Raw genomic sequence first — 20,707 nt, forward strand, 5'->3', positions numbered from 1 at the left:
TGTTTTCAGTAACAGAGCTGACCGCCTTTTACTTGAGCATCCCAAACCGAGGCAACCTCTGGTGCACAAAATCGAAAGAGTGCACCCTAGGCAGTGGCAGAGAGAGGGGTGTGCAAGGCGGGACGAGCTCAGCGGCTAACACTGCGTTACTTCCGCTCACTCACTCTAGTGAGGGCTAACCCTCATGGTAAGGGTTCCTTCTTGTTGTAAAGGGCTCTAAGGACTTCCATATGCAACTCAGGTCAAGCAGACTCCTGTTTCCAGGATGCCAATCTATTGGGGATCTTTCCTCTTCCCCGGGGTTAGGGCCTTTTAGCATGGGTGACTCCATTTTTGTTGGGTCTGGCTTCTTGGGACCTCGTATCTTATGCATCACATAGAGTGACTACAGTTTGTTCACCCTCTCCCTTACTGACAGGCACGGTACCTGTTTTATTTGATTTTCACGGGGCAGGTCGCTGTGACGAACATCTTGTACAAGGACCTTGGCAGTTCCGTATAATTCCCTTGGATAGACTTCTCAAAAGGAGGATGGCTAGTTGGATGCGGGAACACTTGAAAGGGTTGTGATGTTTTGCCAACACACCTTCTAGGGAGGGCATTTCATTTGGTAAGCTTGGCAGGATGGGCCGGCTGCCCTCTCTCCATGATCCGGCCCTCTAGGAAGCATACTATCAAATTCCATTTGTGCCTCTGTTTTGACTGTTAAGTACGGTGGATTCATTTAAGAATTGGAGCGTGAGGCTGACCGGAGATAAGGCTTCATAGGACGCTTGCCTGGCATGCGTGGGGCCCTGGGTTCAGTCTGCCATCAGAAGAAGAAGAGGGCAAAGGAGGGGGAGGGCAGGGGGAGGGGGAGCAGGAGAAGAGAAGGGCGGTGTGAAAAGCAAGCCGTTCCGCCCGGGAGCAGCCGCCACTGTTATAATTATGTTTGCCTCCCCCCATGTGTATACGTGTGCTCATGTGCACATATTCCTGTTTTAAAAACTATCTAGGGGCCAGGCGGTGGTGGCGCACGCCTTTAATCCCAGCACTCGGGAGGCAGAGCCAGGTGGATCTCTGTGAGTTCGAGGCCCCCACACATTAAATTAAAATGTTCTAATTTTTTTTAAAACTATTTAGTTGAATCATAAGAGACTTGGGTATAAAAATGATTGATGACAAGTTCATATGATATTGGTGTGACTGGGAACAATTTATTTTTAATTTTATCCCTGTTTTTCCTCTGTGCGGTACTTTGTAAAGAACATTTTCCAGCTACATCATGGACCTTATGGTTTCTGACGACCACATCTCCTCCGTCCTCAGAATGTCCCATCACTTGTTCCACCAGGTTATGATCGTGGGTAGTGGGTAAGGCAGGGCTCTTTGACCACAAAGGCGTTGTTTATCCACGCGTGCCCACCTCAGGCTAAGGTTCGGTGCTTTTCTTTCTAGCGTTGGAAACCTAGGGCCAAGTTTAACGTTTGGTTGCAATTCCAGGGATCATTACGCCCTCAGCATCAATTTCTCTTTTATGCGCTTGACTTTTCTCCCTTAATGGTCCTATCAGACATGTACCATTTAAGATAAACGTTACCAAAATTTCCGTGGAAGTAATAGTCAGTCAAGAATAATAGAGATAGACTGTGGTAACGGTTACTGTGCCAACCTCCCAACTTTAAAAAGACGTGAGAGGGCTGGCAGGACGGCTCAGTGTGGAAGCGCATTTGCCGCTCAATGAAGCGAGGCTCTGGGTTCAAAATCTCCAGAACCCACATTAAAAAGCTAGTGTGACTGCGTATGTGCCGGTAGCCCCAGGACTGTGGTGGAGGATCACTAAGGCTTCCTGGGCTGCCAGGCTCCTCCAGGTCATGTGAGAGAACCTGGCTCAAAGTGGAGCGTGACAGAGCCAACCCCGTGAGTGTGCACAGGTACGCACCGCCACATCTGTGCACACACTATGTACATAGACCGTGTGCATAATAAAGATGTAAGAATAAGCAAAAAAATGAACCCCAGTCCCCCATTCTGCACAAAAACAATATAAACATTTATTTATTTTGGCTTACTTATTGTTTTTCTGGTGATAGACTACATTTTTCTAAGCCTTTTATTTTTTGTTTTTATTTAAAAATTATTTATTTATTTTATGTGTGTGCCTGAGTGCATGTGTGTGCACCACATATATACGGTGTCTGTGGAGGCCAGAAGAAGGGTGTTGGATCCCCTGGAACTGAAGATGCCTCTGATGTGGGTGCTGGGATCTGAACCCAGGTCCTCTGCAAGAGCAGCCTGTGTTCTTATCCGCTGAGGCATCTATCTCCCCAGCCCCTGCTTTTGTGATATTGTTGTTGAGGTTTTTCTGTTCTCACTGGAGTCGTGGTGCACCCAGAGTTTCCCCTCTCTGAAGTGTCTTTAGGAATCTTCCCAGGCCATCTTGGCCTTGTTTCCCCTAGATCTGCCCTCTGCAGCATTTGGTGGTGTGTGCGGAAGGCTTTTGATGTGGTTTCTGGGACCCCGCTTCCTGATCAGCCGGGACTGGTTCAAGTGTGTAGCTCCTGGCTTCACACGCTAAAGTCGCAGTACAGTGAGACCGTGGGGGTATGTCAGATGAGGTGGGACTTGAACAAATCATGGTAGGCAGGTCGCCAGGGCCTTCTTTATGAGCACTGTGGGTTTCCAGAGCCACTAACAAAGTGGCTCTGTTAATTATGGTGGATGTTTTTACATCACTAGTGATGGCAAATCTGAAACTAGAAATCACCTTGACTCTGGGCGCCGCCTTTTGGCTGGTTGCTGAAGTGCACGTTCACTCTGGTGCCAACGGTAGCTTTTCATTTTGTTCTACAAATTTGACATTTTTATGCCTCAATAGTCTTCAGTTTGTAGAGCATCCGCTTACTGTGCACAAAGCCCTGGATTTGATCCTCCACACCATATAAAATGAATCTACACCGTATAAAATGAAGCACAGCCGTGCATGCTTGGAATCCCAGCGCTTAGGCACCAGGGGCAGGAGCTTCAGACGTTAAAGGTCATCTTGGGTACAGAGTGAGTTTGAGACCAGCCTGGACTACCTGACCCCTTGAGTAGTGTGTGTGTGTGTGTGTGTGTGTGTGTGTGTGTGTGTGTGTGTGTGTGTGTAAAATAGATGAAAATCAGGCAGTATGTACATCTGTGACCAAAGCACTGAAGATCCGGTCTCAAAAACAAACACACACACAAATCAGCAAGCAGCATCAGTACTTTTAATACTAGTTAAAAGAGAGTAAATGTTATATGTAAATAATCTACTCAGACTTCCTCTGTTGTTAAGAACTGGAAATAAAATGATCAGGGAAGCTGGCCCTCCACACTCCCTCAGCTGTCTCTGGGTCCCATTCCATCATAAACCAGGGTGAGTTTTGTATCTGGTCGTGATGGAGGGTCAGGAATCTTCATCCCCTTCTGGAGCAAGCAGGGTTAATTTTTCAAATGACTTTTAAAGGTCTCATTCTTCTACACAGGCAACTTAGTCAGTGCCCATGTGGTCACAGGATTTTGAAGACAGAACCAGACTGGTGTGGGCTTGAAGCTCTTGGGCTCATGAGTGAAGAGCTGTAGGAGGCTGGGGTGCAGCTCAGAGCAGAGCGCTTGCTCAGCATGCACAGGGCGCAGGGTTCCATCCCCTGTGCAGAAAGGACGAAAGAGTAGCTGGGCTGGTGAGAGATGGCTCGGCAGCCAACTCTGATGACCCGTGTTTGGTCTCCAGGCTCCACACAGAGAGGAGTGACTCCCAAATCTTCTCTCTCTCTCTCTCTCTCTCTCTCTCTCTCTCTCTCTCTCTCTCTCTCTCTCAACAAAAATTTTTTAAAGAGATAGGTTCCATTAAGTATGTGTATAGCTCTGCTCCAGACCATTACTGTTCACTCAGTGAACGCCCACCTACCCTGTTCATCAGATATATTCGGTGAGGATGGTTCTGTAGAGCTCACTTGCAGTTCATGTGCGTTCACACTCCTGCTAGTATATTTAGTGAAATCACATTTATTTTCCAGAAATAAAATAATGTATTTCTTTTTTTAATTTAATTTAATTTTTATATTTATTTGCATTGGTGTTTTACCTGCATGCATGTCTGTGTGAGGGTGTCAGATCTTGGAGTTATAGACAGTTGTTAGCTGCCATGTGGATGCTGGGAATTGAACCCGCGTCCTCTGGAAGAGCAGTAGGTGCTCTTAACGGATGAGCCATCTCTCCAGCCCTCTATTTCTTATATTGAAGAAAAGGTGGGATTCTGTTTTCGATTGCTTTTTTCTTGAGGTTCTCCTTAAGAGGAAAGCCCACAGAACACCACCACAGAGGGAATGATGCACTCTAGAAGTGATGCTCCCAGCTGCCTGGGTGCTTCTCAGGCCCCTGAGTTTCAGACTGGGCCAATCAAGCTGGGTCGAGCAGAGATATTCAAGTCAGCTTTCATGGTCAATAGATAAAGTGAGACCTTGACCTTTAAACTTTCTGCTTTTACCCAATGTTTGTAGGTAGTAATATCCCCAAAGCAGATTCTTGATTTTCTTTTTCATTAAAAAAATCAATTTAATTCTTTTGCATTTTCACAGATATATATGTGTGTATATATATAATTTATTCTGATTACTCTCCCTAGGACCTTTCCTACTTCCTTCACAACTCTGTCAACACCCCCATCCTCACCCACCCCCTCCCCATATTTATGACTTTGGGATGTCTTTTGGGGTTCCTTCTTTTGTTGGTCAGGAGGACTTAGTGAGCCTTCACACCACTATTTACCTAGTGTCAGTTCCTATCAACGTTATAGTCGTAACCGCTGCCCCTTGCATGGAATGCCTTCTCCTGGGTACCCGAGATAAGAAGAGGAGGCTCCCGTCCTTGGAGAATTCTCAGTCTAGTGGGGACCTGAGCATACAGCCAGCTTCCTATGGGGAAGGCACAGGGTCTGTACGGTAGCCACTGTGAGAGACCAGCCCCTCACAGACAGTTCATTGTTCCAGGTTCATTTCCGTCGCTATGATAAAACAGCCAAAAGCAACTCAGGGGAAGGGTTTATCTGGCTCAGAATTTCAGGTCGCAGTCCATCACCAAGGGGAAGTCAAGGCAGGAACTCAGCTGGCCACATTGCATCCTCAGGCAAGAGCAGAGAGAAATGAATGCATTCTTGCTTGCTTGCTTGAATCTCAACACCCAGCTGGTTTTCTTCAGGCTTATACAATCCGGAGCCCCAAACTAGGGAATGGTGCTGCCCAGAATGGGCTGGGTCTCCCTACATCAGTTAACAACCCAGACAGTCTCCCAGAGACATGCTCTGATCTAGATAGAACCTCAGCTCCAACCTGATTAGTCAATTCCACAAGTGAAGCTCTCTTCCAGGTGACTCCAGAGTGTGCCAAGTTGACAGTTTAAACTCACAGCACACAACAGCCGTCCTGCTGCCCTAAATAGACCATTAGAAAGACATGAACAAGAGGTACGGACAAGGTCCAGTGTCGGCTGAGTTACGCTGTGTGTCTGGGAGGCTGACCTGACCGAGACCAAGTGTGTGGGACAATGGTGGCAGCAGGTGACCCTGGAGAGGGAGGTGATGACTAGCTCACAAAGGGTCCGGCTTCCTAGGACACCACCATAAAGTGCCAAAGCCTTTGTCGCTTTCATAGCTCCAAGCAATGGAGAGTTATTTTTAGTTAGAGGCTGGAAACCCAAGGTCAAGGTGACGGTGAGACCATGCTTCCACGTGTTGGTCTAGCCTCCGGTGGTCCTCAGCAGCCTCTGGCATGTCCTTGGCTTTTAGGAACTTCACCCGAGTTCTGCCTTCATTGCTATCTCCTGTCTCCATATAGTCTCCATGGCTTGGATTCACATTTCCCCTCTTATACAAAGACAGCCCTACCAGATGAGGATGGTGATGGCTTCCTCTTTGGTTTGATCTGCCCCTAGCAGCTCTGTTTCCCCCATGTTCTCTTCTAGGCGAGAACAGAGTGGGTTTGGTGGGTAGTGTCTCAGGATGCAGGGAGCTCCTAGCCCTGGGAGGGAGGAGATACAGCCCTGGGCTTTCACTCGGGAAGGGGAAAGTAGTGTGCCCAAAGAACTCTAATTTAAAAATGTGTGTGTGTGTGTGTGTGTGTGTGTGTGTGTGTGTGTGTGTGTGTGTGTGTGTGTATACGCACATGCGCATGTGTGTATCAGCTGCCCTCAAGACTGACTGCATGGTCTTGCAAGGAGTCCGTACCATCCAGGAACTGGTCTTGCCTGCAGCTGGGCAGGACGCAGGACTCTCCAGGCCTCCTTCTCCCTATTCCCCTGAACTCTGTGCACATTTCCTCAGAGGGCTACAGGAATCAGAAACGTATTAACCAATAAAAGATTTAATGGCTTTTGAAGAACTAGAAACCATGAGCAAGGGAAATAGAGCAAACAGGGGATGGATAAAAGCCATGGGTAGGGCGGTGTGTCTCAGATTGCTGTGTGCACTCAATCGCCCTCATTTTGGGGTCTCATCATTTTGTTCTGATCCACAAGTGAGGGTGGACCTGAGGTTCTGGGTAGCCTCCCATTTCCCCACAATATGGCATGTGGGCCTGAGGCAAGCTTACGGTGTAAGCTAAGAACTTTTTAAAAAAAGGTTTTATTTGTTTTTATATGTATGGGTGTGTGAGTGTATGTACGTGCACCACATGCGTGCCTGGTGCCCACCGAGGTCAGAAGAGGGAGTCCGATCCTCTGGAACCGAAGTTACAGAGGGTTGTGAACCACCACGTGGGTGCTGAGAACTGAACCTGGGTCTTTGGTGAGCGTAACATGAGCTCTTAGCCACTGGGTCATTTTTCTAGCCCCTAGAATTCTTAATTGGTTTAAAAAGTTAATGTTTGTGATCATATAAGTTTGGTCAGAACACAGCTGTGTGTGCACCCTTTAATGATTCTCAGGACTGCTTTCCAAGCAGAGGCCCGGAGAGTGGAAGTGCTTCTTCCCATGTGGTCTTGGGCGTCAGCTTGGCATAGCCTGCAGGGGGCAGCAGAGAGCCAGACATACAGCAGCAAGGCCATTTTCTGTGGCCAGGGGAGCCTATGAAATGGGGAGGGCAGACTCGGGGTTAGCAGAGGGTTATGAGATAACAGCCTGGGGTAGGAATGCCTGGGAAAGTACCCCCAAGAGACAAGGTGGGGGGGTGACAGGAATTGCGGAGGCAGAGGTCAGCTGCATCCTGGGTAAACCAGGCACGCAGTAAGAAACTAAGTTATTTGAAGTGTGGGAAGGGCTGTAGGGCATGGAGGAGCCCAGGCAAGGCAAGGGACACCGTGTAGGGCTTGTGATCTAGGCACTGGGTGACAGAATGATAGCATCAGATCTGGGGGTGTGGGAGAACAGTGGCCCTGGGGGGGTTGTGCCTCAGCGCTGGGTACTGCGGATCTCCAAGGACAAGCAGGTGAGGGAGGTGAAACGGGCCATGACGTGGGTGCCCAGGGCTCCCTGTCCTTGTCTTTGCCCGGGTCCTGTTGGGTACATGGCTGTGCCGGTTTCCTCGTCTCCCTTTCTTCCCCTTCCCTCTGCCTCTGTGTCCACCGTCACCATGCAGTGGAGTTGGCTCTCTCTCTCAGTTCCTACCCAGACACTGCCGTCGAGGCAGCCCTTGTAGATGGGGCGGCGGGGGTGGGGGGGTGGGGGTCGGGGTCCACGTGTTGCCTTCTGGTTTTACTAGTTTAGCTGCCAGCCTTCGGGAGAGGCCTTCTGTTCTGCCTTGGGGAAGTACTTCTTAGTGGACCAGCCTAGGGGGATGCTCCCAGGTCACTTTTAGAATACTTTTATGAAGCCCCCAAAATGTACACAAACATCGAGACTCAAAACACGTGGGCTGATGTGACTCAGTTGGTAGAACGCCTGCCTCACAAACAGGAAGCCTTGGGTTTGAGCCCTCACACCACATAAAATCAGGGGCAGTGATGGACACCTATGAGTCCAGCCCTGGGAGATGCAAGCACCAAGATTTGACCTTCAAGACCTCCTCAGACTATGTAGGGAGTTCAAGGCTAGCCTGGACTACATGAGACCCTGTTTCAAAACAAAACAAGACAAAAATCCTTTAGCTATGATTTTAAGGATTCCTGCGCCTTCTGAAGCCAGGCCAGCCAAACACCCGGAGATGTGTTTGGGGATACATCCTGCTTTGAGGGTTGGGACTTGACATCAGGGTTTAACTCTGAATGTTGTCTGTCTCTCCTAGAGGCGCCCCTGCCCATCCTGGTGTCCTCAGTATCCCACTCTGTCAGTGTGTCCTTGGGAAATATTGACACTCAAATCTGTGCAATGGATTAAAATCTTTCAAACAGCACAAGAGCGTTCCTGGCCCCCAGAGCCCTGGTGAGTTGGGCTGTGTGGAGGTTCTAGAAAGCTCCTTGAGCTGCAAACCTGCAACCACACTGCAGCCCCCCCACTACCATGCTGGTCACAGGAATATGGACAGGCAGAATTTTATCTGGGGGAGGGGGTAGTTCATCATGAGACCAAAAGGGGCTACTATTGGGGGGGGGGTGCCATCTGATTTAGGAAATTATTAGTCACTCTAACTAGAAATAAGTAGATTACATTTTTAAAGAGATTAGCTTAAGTCTTCATCACAAGGGGCATTTTGTATGCAGTGTTTCCTGGTGGAAGGAACTAGGGAACTTAAAGGATTGTTTCGAATTACCCAGATTTAGAAAATCTAATTCAACATCAGCTTCTAATAGAAGCAGTCCCAGACATGATGGATTATGGGATGTGTGTGTGTGTGTGTGTGGTGGTGGGGGTTGCTGTTAACAAGCCAGTGATTTTTCAGGACTGGAAGGCTGCACAATAATCCCCACCATCTATAATTATATTTTTATGTTTATTATTTATTTATTTTATGTGCATGTGTGTTTTGTCTGTATGTACGTCTGCCCTCCACATGTGTGCCCACCGAGGCCAGAAGAGGCCCTTGAATCCTCTGGAATTGGAGTTACAGATGGTTGTGAGCTGCCATGTTGGGTGCTGGGGATCAAAACCAGGTCCTCTGAAAAATGAATCCGTGCTCTTAACTGCTGAGCCATTTCTGCAGCGTTGTGTTTATCAGTGGTTTGTGTGAGTGTGTGTGCATGTGTGCATACACGTGCATGAATGTGCCAAGCGCATAAGTAGTGACCAGAGAACAATTTGGAGGAGGAGTCTCTCTCCTTACACCTTGTGGATTTGGGGGATGCAGCTGGGAGGTTTGGTGGTAAGTGCCTTTACCTGCCGCGCCATCTCGCCCACCTTCTGACTCCTGAGCATTTCTGTCACCACCCCCAAAGGATCCCTTTCTAACATAAGAAGTAATATTAAAGCCATCTCACCGCGTTGGTCCTGTGTTTGTGCCACCCACAGTACGTGCTCAGTACTGACTGCCCTTGGCTCGTTTCTCCTCCAGGCAAGCACGAGACTGCGGGGGCGAAACTCCTGCAATCTTATCAGAGGCTGAGGTGAGTACGGAAGGACAGAGTGTCCCATGTCGGCAGGAACTCGGAGGACATCCCGAGAGAACTCATGAGTCCCCGACCTCTAGAGGTCACTGCTTGGGCCATGACTTTCTAAAAGAATTATAAAGTTCTTGGAAACATTTGAGAAGAACTTCCAAATGTTCACGAGGAGCTTTCTAGCTACCCCTATTTTTATACTCAATGTTTTGTTCCACAGCTCCTCTCCTGAGATGCTGTAAAAAAAAAATAAATACCACTTTTGATTGAGCGTCTGAGACATCCCAGGCCAAGCAGTTGACTTTATTTCCCTTCTGTGGTATCTTCCCTGGCGCCAGGCATCTACCTAATGTATTTGTGGGGGGAAAAATACCTGTTGTCTGTGAACAGATGTTGACATCTTTGCACAGAATTCTGAATCCCTGGCAGCCTTGGAGCAGCAGGACGCACACTCCGGTTCTGCTGAGTTCAGTGAGCACCACAGACAGTTCCCACGGGGCCTTTTTTTTTTTTTTTTTTTTTTTTTTTGGCTCATGATGAAATTTATCCGGTCTCAAAACTTAGAACCTCCCCTTCCTCTTCCTCCTTCCCCTCCTCCCCCTCCATCCCCTCCTCCCCTCCATCCCCTCCTCCCCTCCATCATCATGCCCCTCCCTTCCTCCTCCTCTCCTTTCCTAGACAGTGGCTTGTCATGTAGCCCTGTGGTCTGGTTATTGCTATGTAATCCTGGCTGGCTGTGAACGTCGGGCAATCTTCTTGCCTCGGCCTACCCAGCACTGACGTTACAGGCATGTGACCACATCCACCTTTTACTTTATTTTCCCATCCCCCATTTGTTCTTCTTTAGGCTCATGCTTCCAGATTTTCTCCAAAGGTGTTTAATTTTTTTGTTTTTTGCTTTTCTTTCACATATTGGCTCTTCTGCTGGTGTGGTTTGTACGAAGCATACAAGAGTCCAGATGGGACTCCACATAAGAAGCCTGGGTCCAAGAGAAGCTGTGTGGGGAGAGCCAGGGTCCCCTAGTGGCTTCAGAATGTGATGGAGATGTCATGTTCCTACCGAGAAACCAGCATGCAGCTCCCGCTCAGAGAAGCAGGGCTAAGCCGAGCTGCTGGGTCATTTTCTTTGACAGGAAGTTAGACTCAAACAAAGCTAAGAGCTTGAATGATACACTCACATTTGTAGATATGTAAACTAGTAACTTGCATAGTTCTAACCCATCATTGTGTCTCCTCTTGGCAGCAAAATCTCTGTGGTCCCTCCTACGCCACCACCTCTCAGTGAGCGTCAGAGCCCCGGCAGCCCCGGCAGGGTAACTTGTCTCTCTGTGGGTCCCTGGGTGGGAAGCGGGGAAGGCAGGCCAGCTGAGGATGCTGGAGAGTGAGTTAGGCCGACAGATCTGACTCACCTGGAGCTGGAGCTGGACAAGTGGATTCCTTTTTATTCTGTTGCCAGGGACCATCTGCAGCCTCAGCCGGCTCCTTCTGCTTGTACCCCGAGACATCTTGTCCTGACTCCTGTCCCCAGCTTCCATCCCAGACTCTGTGCTGTGCCTTTAGGTGTGTGTGTGTGGGGGGGTGACTGATGTGCCCGTGGGAATGAATCGATGATGTTTGCAGGCTCTAGTGGGACCAGAACCATTTCTGTCTGAAGAATTTAGCTGTGTGACCTCAGAGTTACCTTGGTTTTTCCACCTAAGAAGTGGAAATAATTCTCTGACTTGTCTCCCATGCAGGATAATGCCTATGTGTGCTTGGAAACTGCCGAGCCACAGGAACTGTATGGCTTTGATTGTCTTCATCATTCTGTGCATTAAGGGGAACAATTATGTCTTACATGGGGAAAATATTAAAAAATATAAAAATATATACATGTCTGTTTGAGAGATGAAAACATGTTCATTGTTTCCCGAGTTCACAGAACATCACAATTCTACTCTATTTTCTCCCACGATTGTGTTCTGAGGACATATTTTCGGTGAATGGATGGGCACTGGAAGGATGGATAGATAGATCGGAGGCTAGATGGATAGTTGGGCAGGTAGATAGTTGTATGGGTTGATGAAGTGGGCAAGTGAATGGATAGTGAGTAGGTGGACACATGGCTAGTCAGTGAGTGGGTGGATGGATGGGTGGTCCCTGGATGCTTGCATTGTTGGATGGGTGAGTGGGTGGATACAGAGAATGGCTAGTCAGTGAGTGGGTGGATGGATAGGTGGTCTCTGGATGCATGCATTGTTGGATGGGTGAGTGGGTGGATACAGAGAATGGCTAGTCAGTGAGTGGGTGGATGGATAGGTGGTCTCTGGATGGATGGGTGGATGGCTAGATGGATAGACATTGGACGAATGGATATATCATATATCAATGGATGAATGGATAGGTAGATAGACGAGTAGATAGATGAGCAGGTAGGCAGATACAGATAGATAGATAAATAAATAGTGGCTGCATGGGGAGTAGCCAATGAGTGGGTAGATGGATGGATGAGACCTGAACAAAGTTGCTGTTTTTCCCCTTTCTATGTTCCCTTTTGGAAGCGAGAGCTCTGTGTTTCCAGGCTAGTCACCTGCATTCTGTTCCTTCTACATCGGATTTGTGTAGAGCTAAGGGAGGAAGGAGGTCAAACAAGCAATAATTACCCAAGTACCATCTTTGAGCCAGTGAAATGTCAGTCATTATGTCTAAGAGGTGGTTGTTATCTTGTGAACTACCTGTCGATAATGCTCCATCCTTTAATGAGGCTGCAAAACACGGAGGAAGATGGCTGAGTGCCAGGGATGCCTCCTTCCTGGGGGCTGTGCCCTATCCCTCCAGACACGCACACCTGTACCCACCCCTTCCCGCCTGCAGTGTTTGGGGGCTGGCAGCCCGGAGGCGGAGGCGGGTCTCACAGCTCATTGTCCCGTGTCTGTTTTAGTTACAGGAACTTGGTCATTTCAGAGGATTTAACAAGTCCGTGGAGAACTTGTTTCTGTCGGTCACCACCCAGATGAAAAGTAAGTGACGTTTCAGAAGTTGTTCTTCCGCCCTGCCCCACGCAGGCCAGCCCAGGCAGCCCCAGATGGGAAAGACCACGGCTCAATGGAGCAGCCTCTGGCTCCTCGTGGAGGGCAGGCGCCATTTCAGTCTATCAGCCTCGCTCTGACTCCTGCTTGTCCTGCCCAAACCTGCCCAGCTCAGCGGCACAAAGGATTCCAGAGGAAGGAAAACAAAACACGAAAATACCTTGCAATGAATCCCAAACCCTGGCCTTTCTGGCTGGCGGAGCCCAGGATCTACCCCCTATCCGTTCTTCTCCCGGGTAAACTTTTCTGCAGATGGCAGGAATGTCCCAGTCACGGGTGCAGTTAGCCCTGCGCTGGCTTGGCACCCCATCTCTTTCAGCATCCCCTCCATTCAGACACGCTTTACCTGTTTCTGCTTTAGGCACCTCCTAAAATATCCAGACCCGGGCAGTGACAGAGCGCATCCAAATGGACCTGGGGCACACATTTCTTTCTCCTTTCTTTTGTCTTCCATTTACCGCCCCCTTTCTGCCTGTGATGGTCTCATTGTTATTGGCTCTGAGCCAACTGTACGACTGAATTTAAATTAGTCGTCTGTATTCCACACCAGCCCCTGTCACACAGACAGCTGCCATGAGAGCCCTGCTCTTCCCATCAGTGGTGGGCTGTCCTGGGTCTCTCTCAGGAGGAGGAAATGGCTGACTTTCACGGGCCTCTTGGCTCCTCCGCAGACACCAGCCTGGCTGTGACAGTGGTCTGTTCTCTGCACAGCCGCTGCTGGTCCCATGGTCCCACGGCATCCTTCGAAATCAGACCCCTCCCCAAGTCCACGTGGCTTCCGTGAATTCTCCATCACTGCAGAAATACAGCTCTCATTTCAAATGAAGTAAGAGAGAGTTTGTTCTGGAGATCAAGATGAATGGCTCAGGTTACCCCAAATCCCACAGTCAAATGCAGCAAAAGTGTCATGGAAATTTTGTGGCAATAATACCAGGAAAGTCATAAATCAAGAACACTTTTCAAATTCATCGGTGGAAACGTCAAAAAGCTGGATTACGGCAAACTGGGGAAGTTTCTGTCAGGCCTCAGGTGTTACCTGATGACGTTCTTAGCCTTTGGGTTGAGGGAAGCTAGGAGTTTATTTATAGATTCCAAAAGGATTTACCTAATAGTCACATGAGGACGGATGTTAGGTCACACACACGGGTAGGCGATGCATGGCTATTAGGGGAACTAAAGATAGCCCAAGATAATCTGGCTCTGAACCTGCAACATTCCAACTCTCTACGGACATTCTAACCAATCAGCTTTGCAGAACCTTTAACACAGGTGAACTTCTTTCTGGAAATTCTAGTCCACTCCCTCAGCCCAAGGCTTCTGTGGAATCGGTGCCTCAGAATTAATCCCAGCCCTGAGATTCCTCAGCCACGCAAATCCAAAGAGGCAGGATATCTGTGTCACAGCACACTTGCCCACTAGGCAGGTATCCCTGAATGCAGAGGCGCGCCTGGAGTAGCCTTGTCTCCACCCCTGATGGGGTGCAGGTAGCCGCTGTCCTCAGATAGGCGAGTCAACTGCGACCTGCAGCCTCTGTCCTCGGCCTGCCGCCAGCCACAGGCAGAGACAGCCAGAGCCACCTGTCGGGGTCCTGGGAACGGACGGGTAGCGTTTGTTGGTGCTGATTCCCATTTCTTCATTTTGATTCTTTGTGTGTCCTCCTTGCTTTGTTTTCCTCAGAAGCAGGTACAGAGGAAAGAGCGACCTTGGGGGTGAGGAAGCTGAATTAGTGTCTGGGGTCCTCGGGGAGGGGCTTGGGAAGGGCCCAGAGCAATTCTAGGACCAGGGACCCAGGATGCTAAAGTTGGTTTGGAACCACAGGATTTGAGAATGATGACCCAGAGTGGTACCCTCTGTCTGTCAATGTTTCAAGCACCTGGAAGAAAGCGATTCCAGACCTATATAAGACCCATAGATGTCACATGCTGGGGCCCCTTAGCAGACGAAGATGGGGTTGATTTGGGAGCAATCTGTGTTTCTGCTGTTTCAGCCCTGAACCCCCCACTGATGTAGAAAGCTACTTGTCAGAACCCCAAACTTGTCAGGTTCTCTTCTCCTTGAAGCCATAACCTGGAAATGGACCACATAGGGGGAGTCCCAAGGTAGTGTGAACAGACAGAAGGCAGACAGCTTCCACCAATGGCCAGACAGGGGAGCCTTCACGTGCAGGCTGCTGCGGGATGGCTGTCATTGAGGATCTCCACAATGTGCTAGTCTCCTGCAGTAGCTGACATCAACTGATGCCCCCACCCCCACCCCGAGATACTTCTGGATGGTAGACTTGAGAATGCTGGGGTGGTGTGGCCCTCAGAAAAGAGCAGCTAGGAAGCAAGACTGAAAAACTGGGTGCCCTGGGCTTCGGAAGCAGGTCAGGGACCTCGATGTCGAGGAAAGGAGACCTCCCAGGCTCTCCCTGAACAGTGCAGATACTAGGCAGTTGGCAGGCAATAGAAGCATTGGATGTCTCCGTGCATGGACCAGCGGTCAGAGGGATGATGTGGAGCACATGAGTTCCCAAGGGACTTCTGCAAGAGCACAGCTGGAGTGAGCTACACCCTAGAGTCCAGAGAATTGTTGTAGTCAGGGGATGATCTCACAAGTAATTTTAATATTCATAATCTATCTTACCAATCTGAACGTCGTGTTAAATGAAATGCAGAGTTAAAGTTAATGTCACCTGTTGATGTGGTTAAGGAAGTATTTTAGAATAACATAAGTAATTCACATTTCTAAGTAGAGAGTGCGGCGCAGCCGTGAAGATAGCTGAGGCGGGAGCCTTAGGGAGGGGGCTGGATTTGAGGAAGAGTCTGGATGAAATACAGAGCTTTCGCTTGCCTGGGGTTCCCTCCTTCCCACTTTGTTCACTGTTATTTTTTTTTATTTATTTTTATTTTTTATTTTTATTTTTTTGGTTTTCCGAGACAGGGTTTCTCTTGTGTAGCTTTGCGCCTTTCCTAGAACTCACTTGGTAGCCCAGGCTGGCCTCGAACTCACAGAGATCCGCCTGGCTCTGCCTACCGAGTGCTGGGATTAAAGGCATGCGCCACCACCGCTCGGCGTTGTTCACTGTTATTTTAATGCGTGTCCCAAGCCAGTTCCTCATCCAGCACAGCCCACAGAAGCCAGAAGCTTGAACCCTATTGTGCTGAGAAATCCAAATAAGTGGTCTTTCCAGGGCATAGTTACTAAAGCAGCCATGGAGCCGTCTCAACCCTTACTCCCTTCCAGCAGTCACAGGAGGTGCTCAGGGCAGGCGGTTGATCGTATGGATGGCCTGGGGGGCAGGGAAGCTGGGTGGGAAGTTCCCTCTGAGTCCCACCCTGACAGTGGCTGCCCACAGGGACACGGGGCCAGTGTGGACCTCTGGAGGGTCTAGCCTTTCCTCTTCCCTGCCTCTGGTGTACAGCCACACCTTTGTTCTACCGTGGACCCGTCACCCCTGCCTGGTCACCTTTTTTGTCTTTCTGACCCCTAGGATCTGTAAGTCTTGGCAACGTTCTGTGCTCCCAAGGGTCACCCCTTGTGTTTGTCTTCCAGAGCTCTCCAAGTCCCAGAATGACATGACTTCTGAGAAGCATCTTCTGGCTATGGATCCCAGGCAGTGTGTGGTCCACACGGAGAGGCGGAGCCAGTCGGACACAGCCGTCAACGTCACCTCCAGGGTAGGCACTGAGGCCTCCTGGGCCCCGCCACCCGCCACCCGCCACCGGCCACCTGCATGTCGTCCTTTCTGAGTTTTCTGGCCTGTTTTCCTCTTGAACTTAGAAAACCTTAATCAGCCAGGAAAACCTCATTATATATAATCTGTATTCAGGCACACCTCTGTCTCAAAAAAAAATGTTTACGTTGTGATTCACAACAGTAGCAAAACTACAGTTATGAAGTAACAGTGAAAATAATTTTATGGTGGTGGGGGTCACCACAAACGGAGGAATTGTGTTAAAGGGTCACAGCATTCGGAAGGCTGAGAACCATTGCTCTAGAAATTTCAAGATCGGCCTCCATCTGCTGATCTCCACCTGCGTCCAGGATGCCCCTTGGTAAAATAAAAACAGTAGGAATCTCTGTTTGCCCAGCACGGAGCTCCTGTATGCAGCCAGAGAGACAAGGAAGCCTCTAACTTGCTGTCTGGGTCACCTAGACAGATCTCTAAGCTTCAGCATTTGTTATGATGTGTTAGACTCTGTACAGAGAGCTTTTCACAGACTATCAACCCAACAAGATGGGTAGTAAAAGTAGCCCTGTTTACACTGAGAGATATATGATGGCTTAGAGAGGTAAGGACCTTAGAGAGGACCCATGCCCACAGTTACATACCTGGAGGTGGGAATCCTACGTTTGAACCGGTCCCATCTTGGTCTGGAGGCTGAACTCTGGAGTTATGAGTTGTGGCTGGAGGAGAGCCACTGGGCTCTTGATGAGGTGAGACTTCCGCATCACTGAGTGAGGACTGGGTATGAGGTGTAGACTCCTACATTACTGAGTCCACACTGGGTATAAGATGCAGATTCCTACATCACTGCATCCTCACTGGGTATGAGATGCAGACTCCTGCATCACTGCATCCTCACTGGGTATGAGATGCAGACTCCTGCATCACTGCATCCTCACTGGGTATGAGATGTAGACTCCCACATCACTGCATCCTCACTGGGTATGAGATACAGACTCCCACATGACTGAGTCCTCACTGGGTATGAGATATAGACTCCCACATCACTGCATCCTCACTGGGTATAAGATGCAGACTCCCACATCACTGCATCCTCACTGGGTATAAGATGCAGACTCCTACATCACTGTATCCTCACTGGGTATGAGATGCAGACTCCCACATCACCGAGTCCTCACTGGGCATGATATTCGGGGTCTCTGATGCCTTTCTATTGAGCCTCTGGTGATAAGCAGTTGCTGATGCTGACAGTTTTCCAATGACTTATGTCTCAAACATTTGAGATATATTCAGGAGGGCTTTGGAATTCCCAAGTGCAAATGTATCTGCTCACAGTGGCTCCCTGGAGCCAACCTCTTTTCTTCAAGCAGGGCAGATGGGGGCTGGCATAAGGTCCACTTCCGAAGGACTTTGTTCTGGGCAGGTGGTGCCCTGGTTGCCTGCTGTATCACAGAATAGACTCATTCCCATGACCGTGATCAAAAACCTGAGTCTACTCAGAAGTCAACCAACACGTCCAGCAGCTCACAGCTCGGGAACGACAGTGCCGGGAGCAGAACCTAGGTTTAGATGTTGCTAATTTCCAGGCTGCTTCGGTTTCCCCTGTGAGGACAAGGGAAGGCCGGAAGGAGGAGGGCTCAAGGAAGGGAACCCCAGCAGCTCAGCACTTACCAGGTCAGGTGAAGCTAGTCTGATGGTTGTGGTGGTATTGTGTTCCCCAAAATATTGTGTACCCTAATAAATTTATCTGGGGTCAGAGAACAGACAGCCACTAGATACAGAAGCTAGAAAATGGTGGCACTCATGCCTTTAATCCTGGCATTCCAAAGGCAGAAATCCATCTGGGATCTCTGTGAGTTCAAGGCCACATTGGAAAGAGCCAGGCATGGTGACACACACCTTTAATCCTAGGGAGTGGTGGTAGAAAGCAGAGAGGTATATAAGGCATGAGGACCAGAAACTAGAAGCATTTGGCTGGTTAAGCTTTCAGGCTTCTAGCAGCAGTTCAGCTGAGAGCCATTGGGATGAAGACACAGAGGCTTCCAGTCTGAGGAAACAAGACCAGCTGAGAAGTTGGCCAGGTGAGGTTAGCTGTGGCTTGTTCTGTCTCTCTGACCATCCAGCATTTCACCCCAACAACTGGCCCCGGGTTTGATTTTATTAATAAGACCATTTAAGATTCCTGCTACAGATAGTGGCACCTGCCGAGGGCTGTCTGCATGTCCGGCACCATTCTCTGCAGAGGGGCCATGTTGGTATTTATCTTGAAAGCAGCTCTGTTGGATTCGTCCCCATGAAAGATGAGGACACTGGGGTAGAGAGCTGGCAGAGACCAGTGTGTTCAGAAGGAGGAGGCCAAGCCTACTTGGAGTGGTCCAGCCCCTCCCCCAGCTCCTGCCATGAGAGGTGCTGTCTTTTCACTTGTGGCAAAATGTGCCCCACGCAGGGTATCTCAAGTTCCCTCTGGCCTCACTCCTGGCATTCTGAATGTTGGTGTCACGTGGCATCCTTGGCATGTCCCTCCCCTGTAGCCTGAGTCCATGGGACAGAGCCTCCCAGGCAATCACAGTCCAGAGGTTGTCTGAGCTGTGAGGGCGGAGGGATCCAAGCAAAGAAGTGTGGGAGAGGCTGCGGATAGATGGCCCCGCCTGTGTAGACTCCCGCTTCGTGGATGTCCTCTTGTGGCCACACTCTCAGCATGGCACAGCTGGGAACCTAGTTTATCAATTGTATTTTACTTCAACTAATTTGGATTAAATCCATCCCCATGTTGTTAGTGGCTATTGAGAAGTACAGCTGTGACATTATAGAAGAAATACTAATTATTAGCCAAAGAAAAAGAGAATAAATACAATTTAAAGATGCATTTTTCCCTTTATATGGGCATACTAGAAGTAAAATTGTTTGTCAATATGAAACTGTATTTCACATGACTGCATGTCATGATCATTATTATTAAAGCCAGAACTTAAATGTTTCAGCACTTCCTGTAACACAAAGCAGCCCACCTGTCAATGCTTGTGACTGGTCCTAATGACTCTGCCTTAGGGTCCTGCCGGTGTGTGGGGTGTGTGCATTGATTCAAACACAAGTGTGTCTTCCTACTCTGCCGGCAGAGGTTTGTGTGTGAGAAACATCACTTCGCAGATGCAGGCTGGGCTTGCTGGCCTCTTCAGTCACACGGGGATGTGGGCTATGATGTTTGTTTTTACCCTCTCCAGAAGGTCAGCTCGCCCGATATTCTGAAAGCGTTCCATCAAGAAGATCCCAAAGACCCTCCCAGCCCTGTTTTGAAGCAAGACACTCTCCCATCCAGTCCAGCACGCAGCACTGTCTTCTCTGGAGGCCTGAGACATGTGAGTCTTGTCCAAGTGTTCTTTAAGATGTGTAGTTTTCAAGACATCAAGGACTAGAACTATAGCTCAGTAGTAGCACACAGGCATGGTATGTACACAGTACAACTCTGTTGAATCCCCAGCACCAGGGAAGAAAGCCAACCAGACATTATCCAGCTGGCCTGGCGGGTAAGGCCTGGTGTCTTGGATGAGAAGGGCCCCCAGAGGCTCAGAATGCTTGGTCCTCAGTTGGTGGAACTGTTTGGGAAGGACTGGGAGGAGGTGGATCCCTGGTGGCATGTCAGAAGCTCATCCCATTCCCAGTTAGCTCTTCCTCTGCTTCATGCTTGTGGATCAGATGTAAACTCTCAGCTGCTGCTCCAGCACTGTGCCTGCCTGCTGCCATGCTCCCCACGAATGATGGTCAAGGACTCACCCTCTGAAATCATAAGCCCCCGATAGACTTTCTTCCTTAAGTTGCCTTGGCCATGGTGATAGTGATAGGAAAGTAGCTAAGACACAAGGGGAGGGCCAGACTCTTGTCTTGTGGTCAACACGGGAATGTGAGAGTGTAGTATGGAGGTGATTTTCACGTAGATTTGGAGCTAGGGAAAGCCTCAAAATATGTTGAAGCTGGCCTTCCTGCTCACCTTTTTAAAACTGTCGCCTTGTGGAGAGAACATTTTCTACCTTCAGAAAGTAACTGGTAATTGATTGTGCTGGTTTTTTTTGTCAACTTGACACAAACCGGAGTCATCTGGAAAGAGGGAACCCCAGTTGAGGAACTGCCTCCATCAGATTGGCTCATGGGCAAGTCTGTTGGGCATTTTCTTGATAACTGACTGGAGGAGGGCCCAGCCCCTTGTGGGTGGTGTCACCCTTAGGTGGTGGTCCTGGGTTACCTAAGAAAGCAGGCGGAGCAAGCCACAAGCCAGTAAACAGTGTCCCTCCATGGTCTCTGCTTCAGTTCCCATCTCCTGGTTCCTGCCTCGAGCTCCTGCCCTGGCCTTCTTTCATGATGGACTGTGACCTGTAAGCTGAATAGATCCTTTCCTCCCAAAGTTGCTTTAGGTCATGGTTTTTATCACAGCATCAGAAAGCAGAGTAAGGCAGTAACAGAATAATGGTGTGTGTCAAGGAAAAGTTTGGGTTGTTTTTTGTTTCTTTTTT

At 49.1% G+C, this 20,707-nt stretch overlaps 1 protein-coding gene across 3 annotated transcripts in view; it reads left to right on the forward strand.

Moving 5' to 3' along the window:
- Sytl3 (synaptotagmin like 3) overlaps positions 1 to 20,707 on the forward strand; it is an 80,093-nt gene that overhangs the window by 36,510 nt on the left and 22,876 nt on the right. For all 3 annotated transcript variants that reach the window (XM_076552866.1, XM_006978043.4, XM_076552867.1), the window contains 5 exons: positions 9,419 to 9,470; positions 10,708 to 10,777; positions 12,385 to 12,463; positions 16,067 to 16,191; positions 19,424 to 19,558. In XM_076552866.1, the coding sequence (XP_076408981.1) occupies positions 9,419 to 9,470; positions 10,708 to 10,777; positions 12,385 to 12,463; positions 16,067 to 16,191; positions 19,424 to 19,558 (461 nt within the window). The remainder of the gene's footprint in view (positions 1 to 9,418; positions 9,471 to 10,707; positions 10,778 to 12,384; positions 12,464 to 16,066; positions 16,192 to 19,423; positions 19,559 to 20,707) is intronic.

The sequence above is a fragment of the Peromyscus maniculatus genome, chromosome 16, assembly GCF_049852395.1.
Source record: "Peromyscus maniculatus bairdii isolate BWxNUB_F1_BW_parent chromosome 16, HU_Pman_BW_mat_3.1, whole genome shotgun sequence".
Taxonomy (NCBI): Eukaryota; Metazoa; Chordata; class Mammalia; order Rodentia; family Cricetidae; genus Peromyscus; species Peromyscus maniculatus.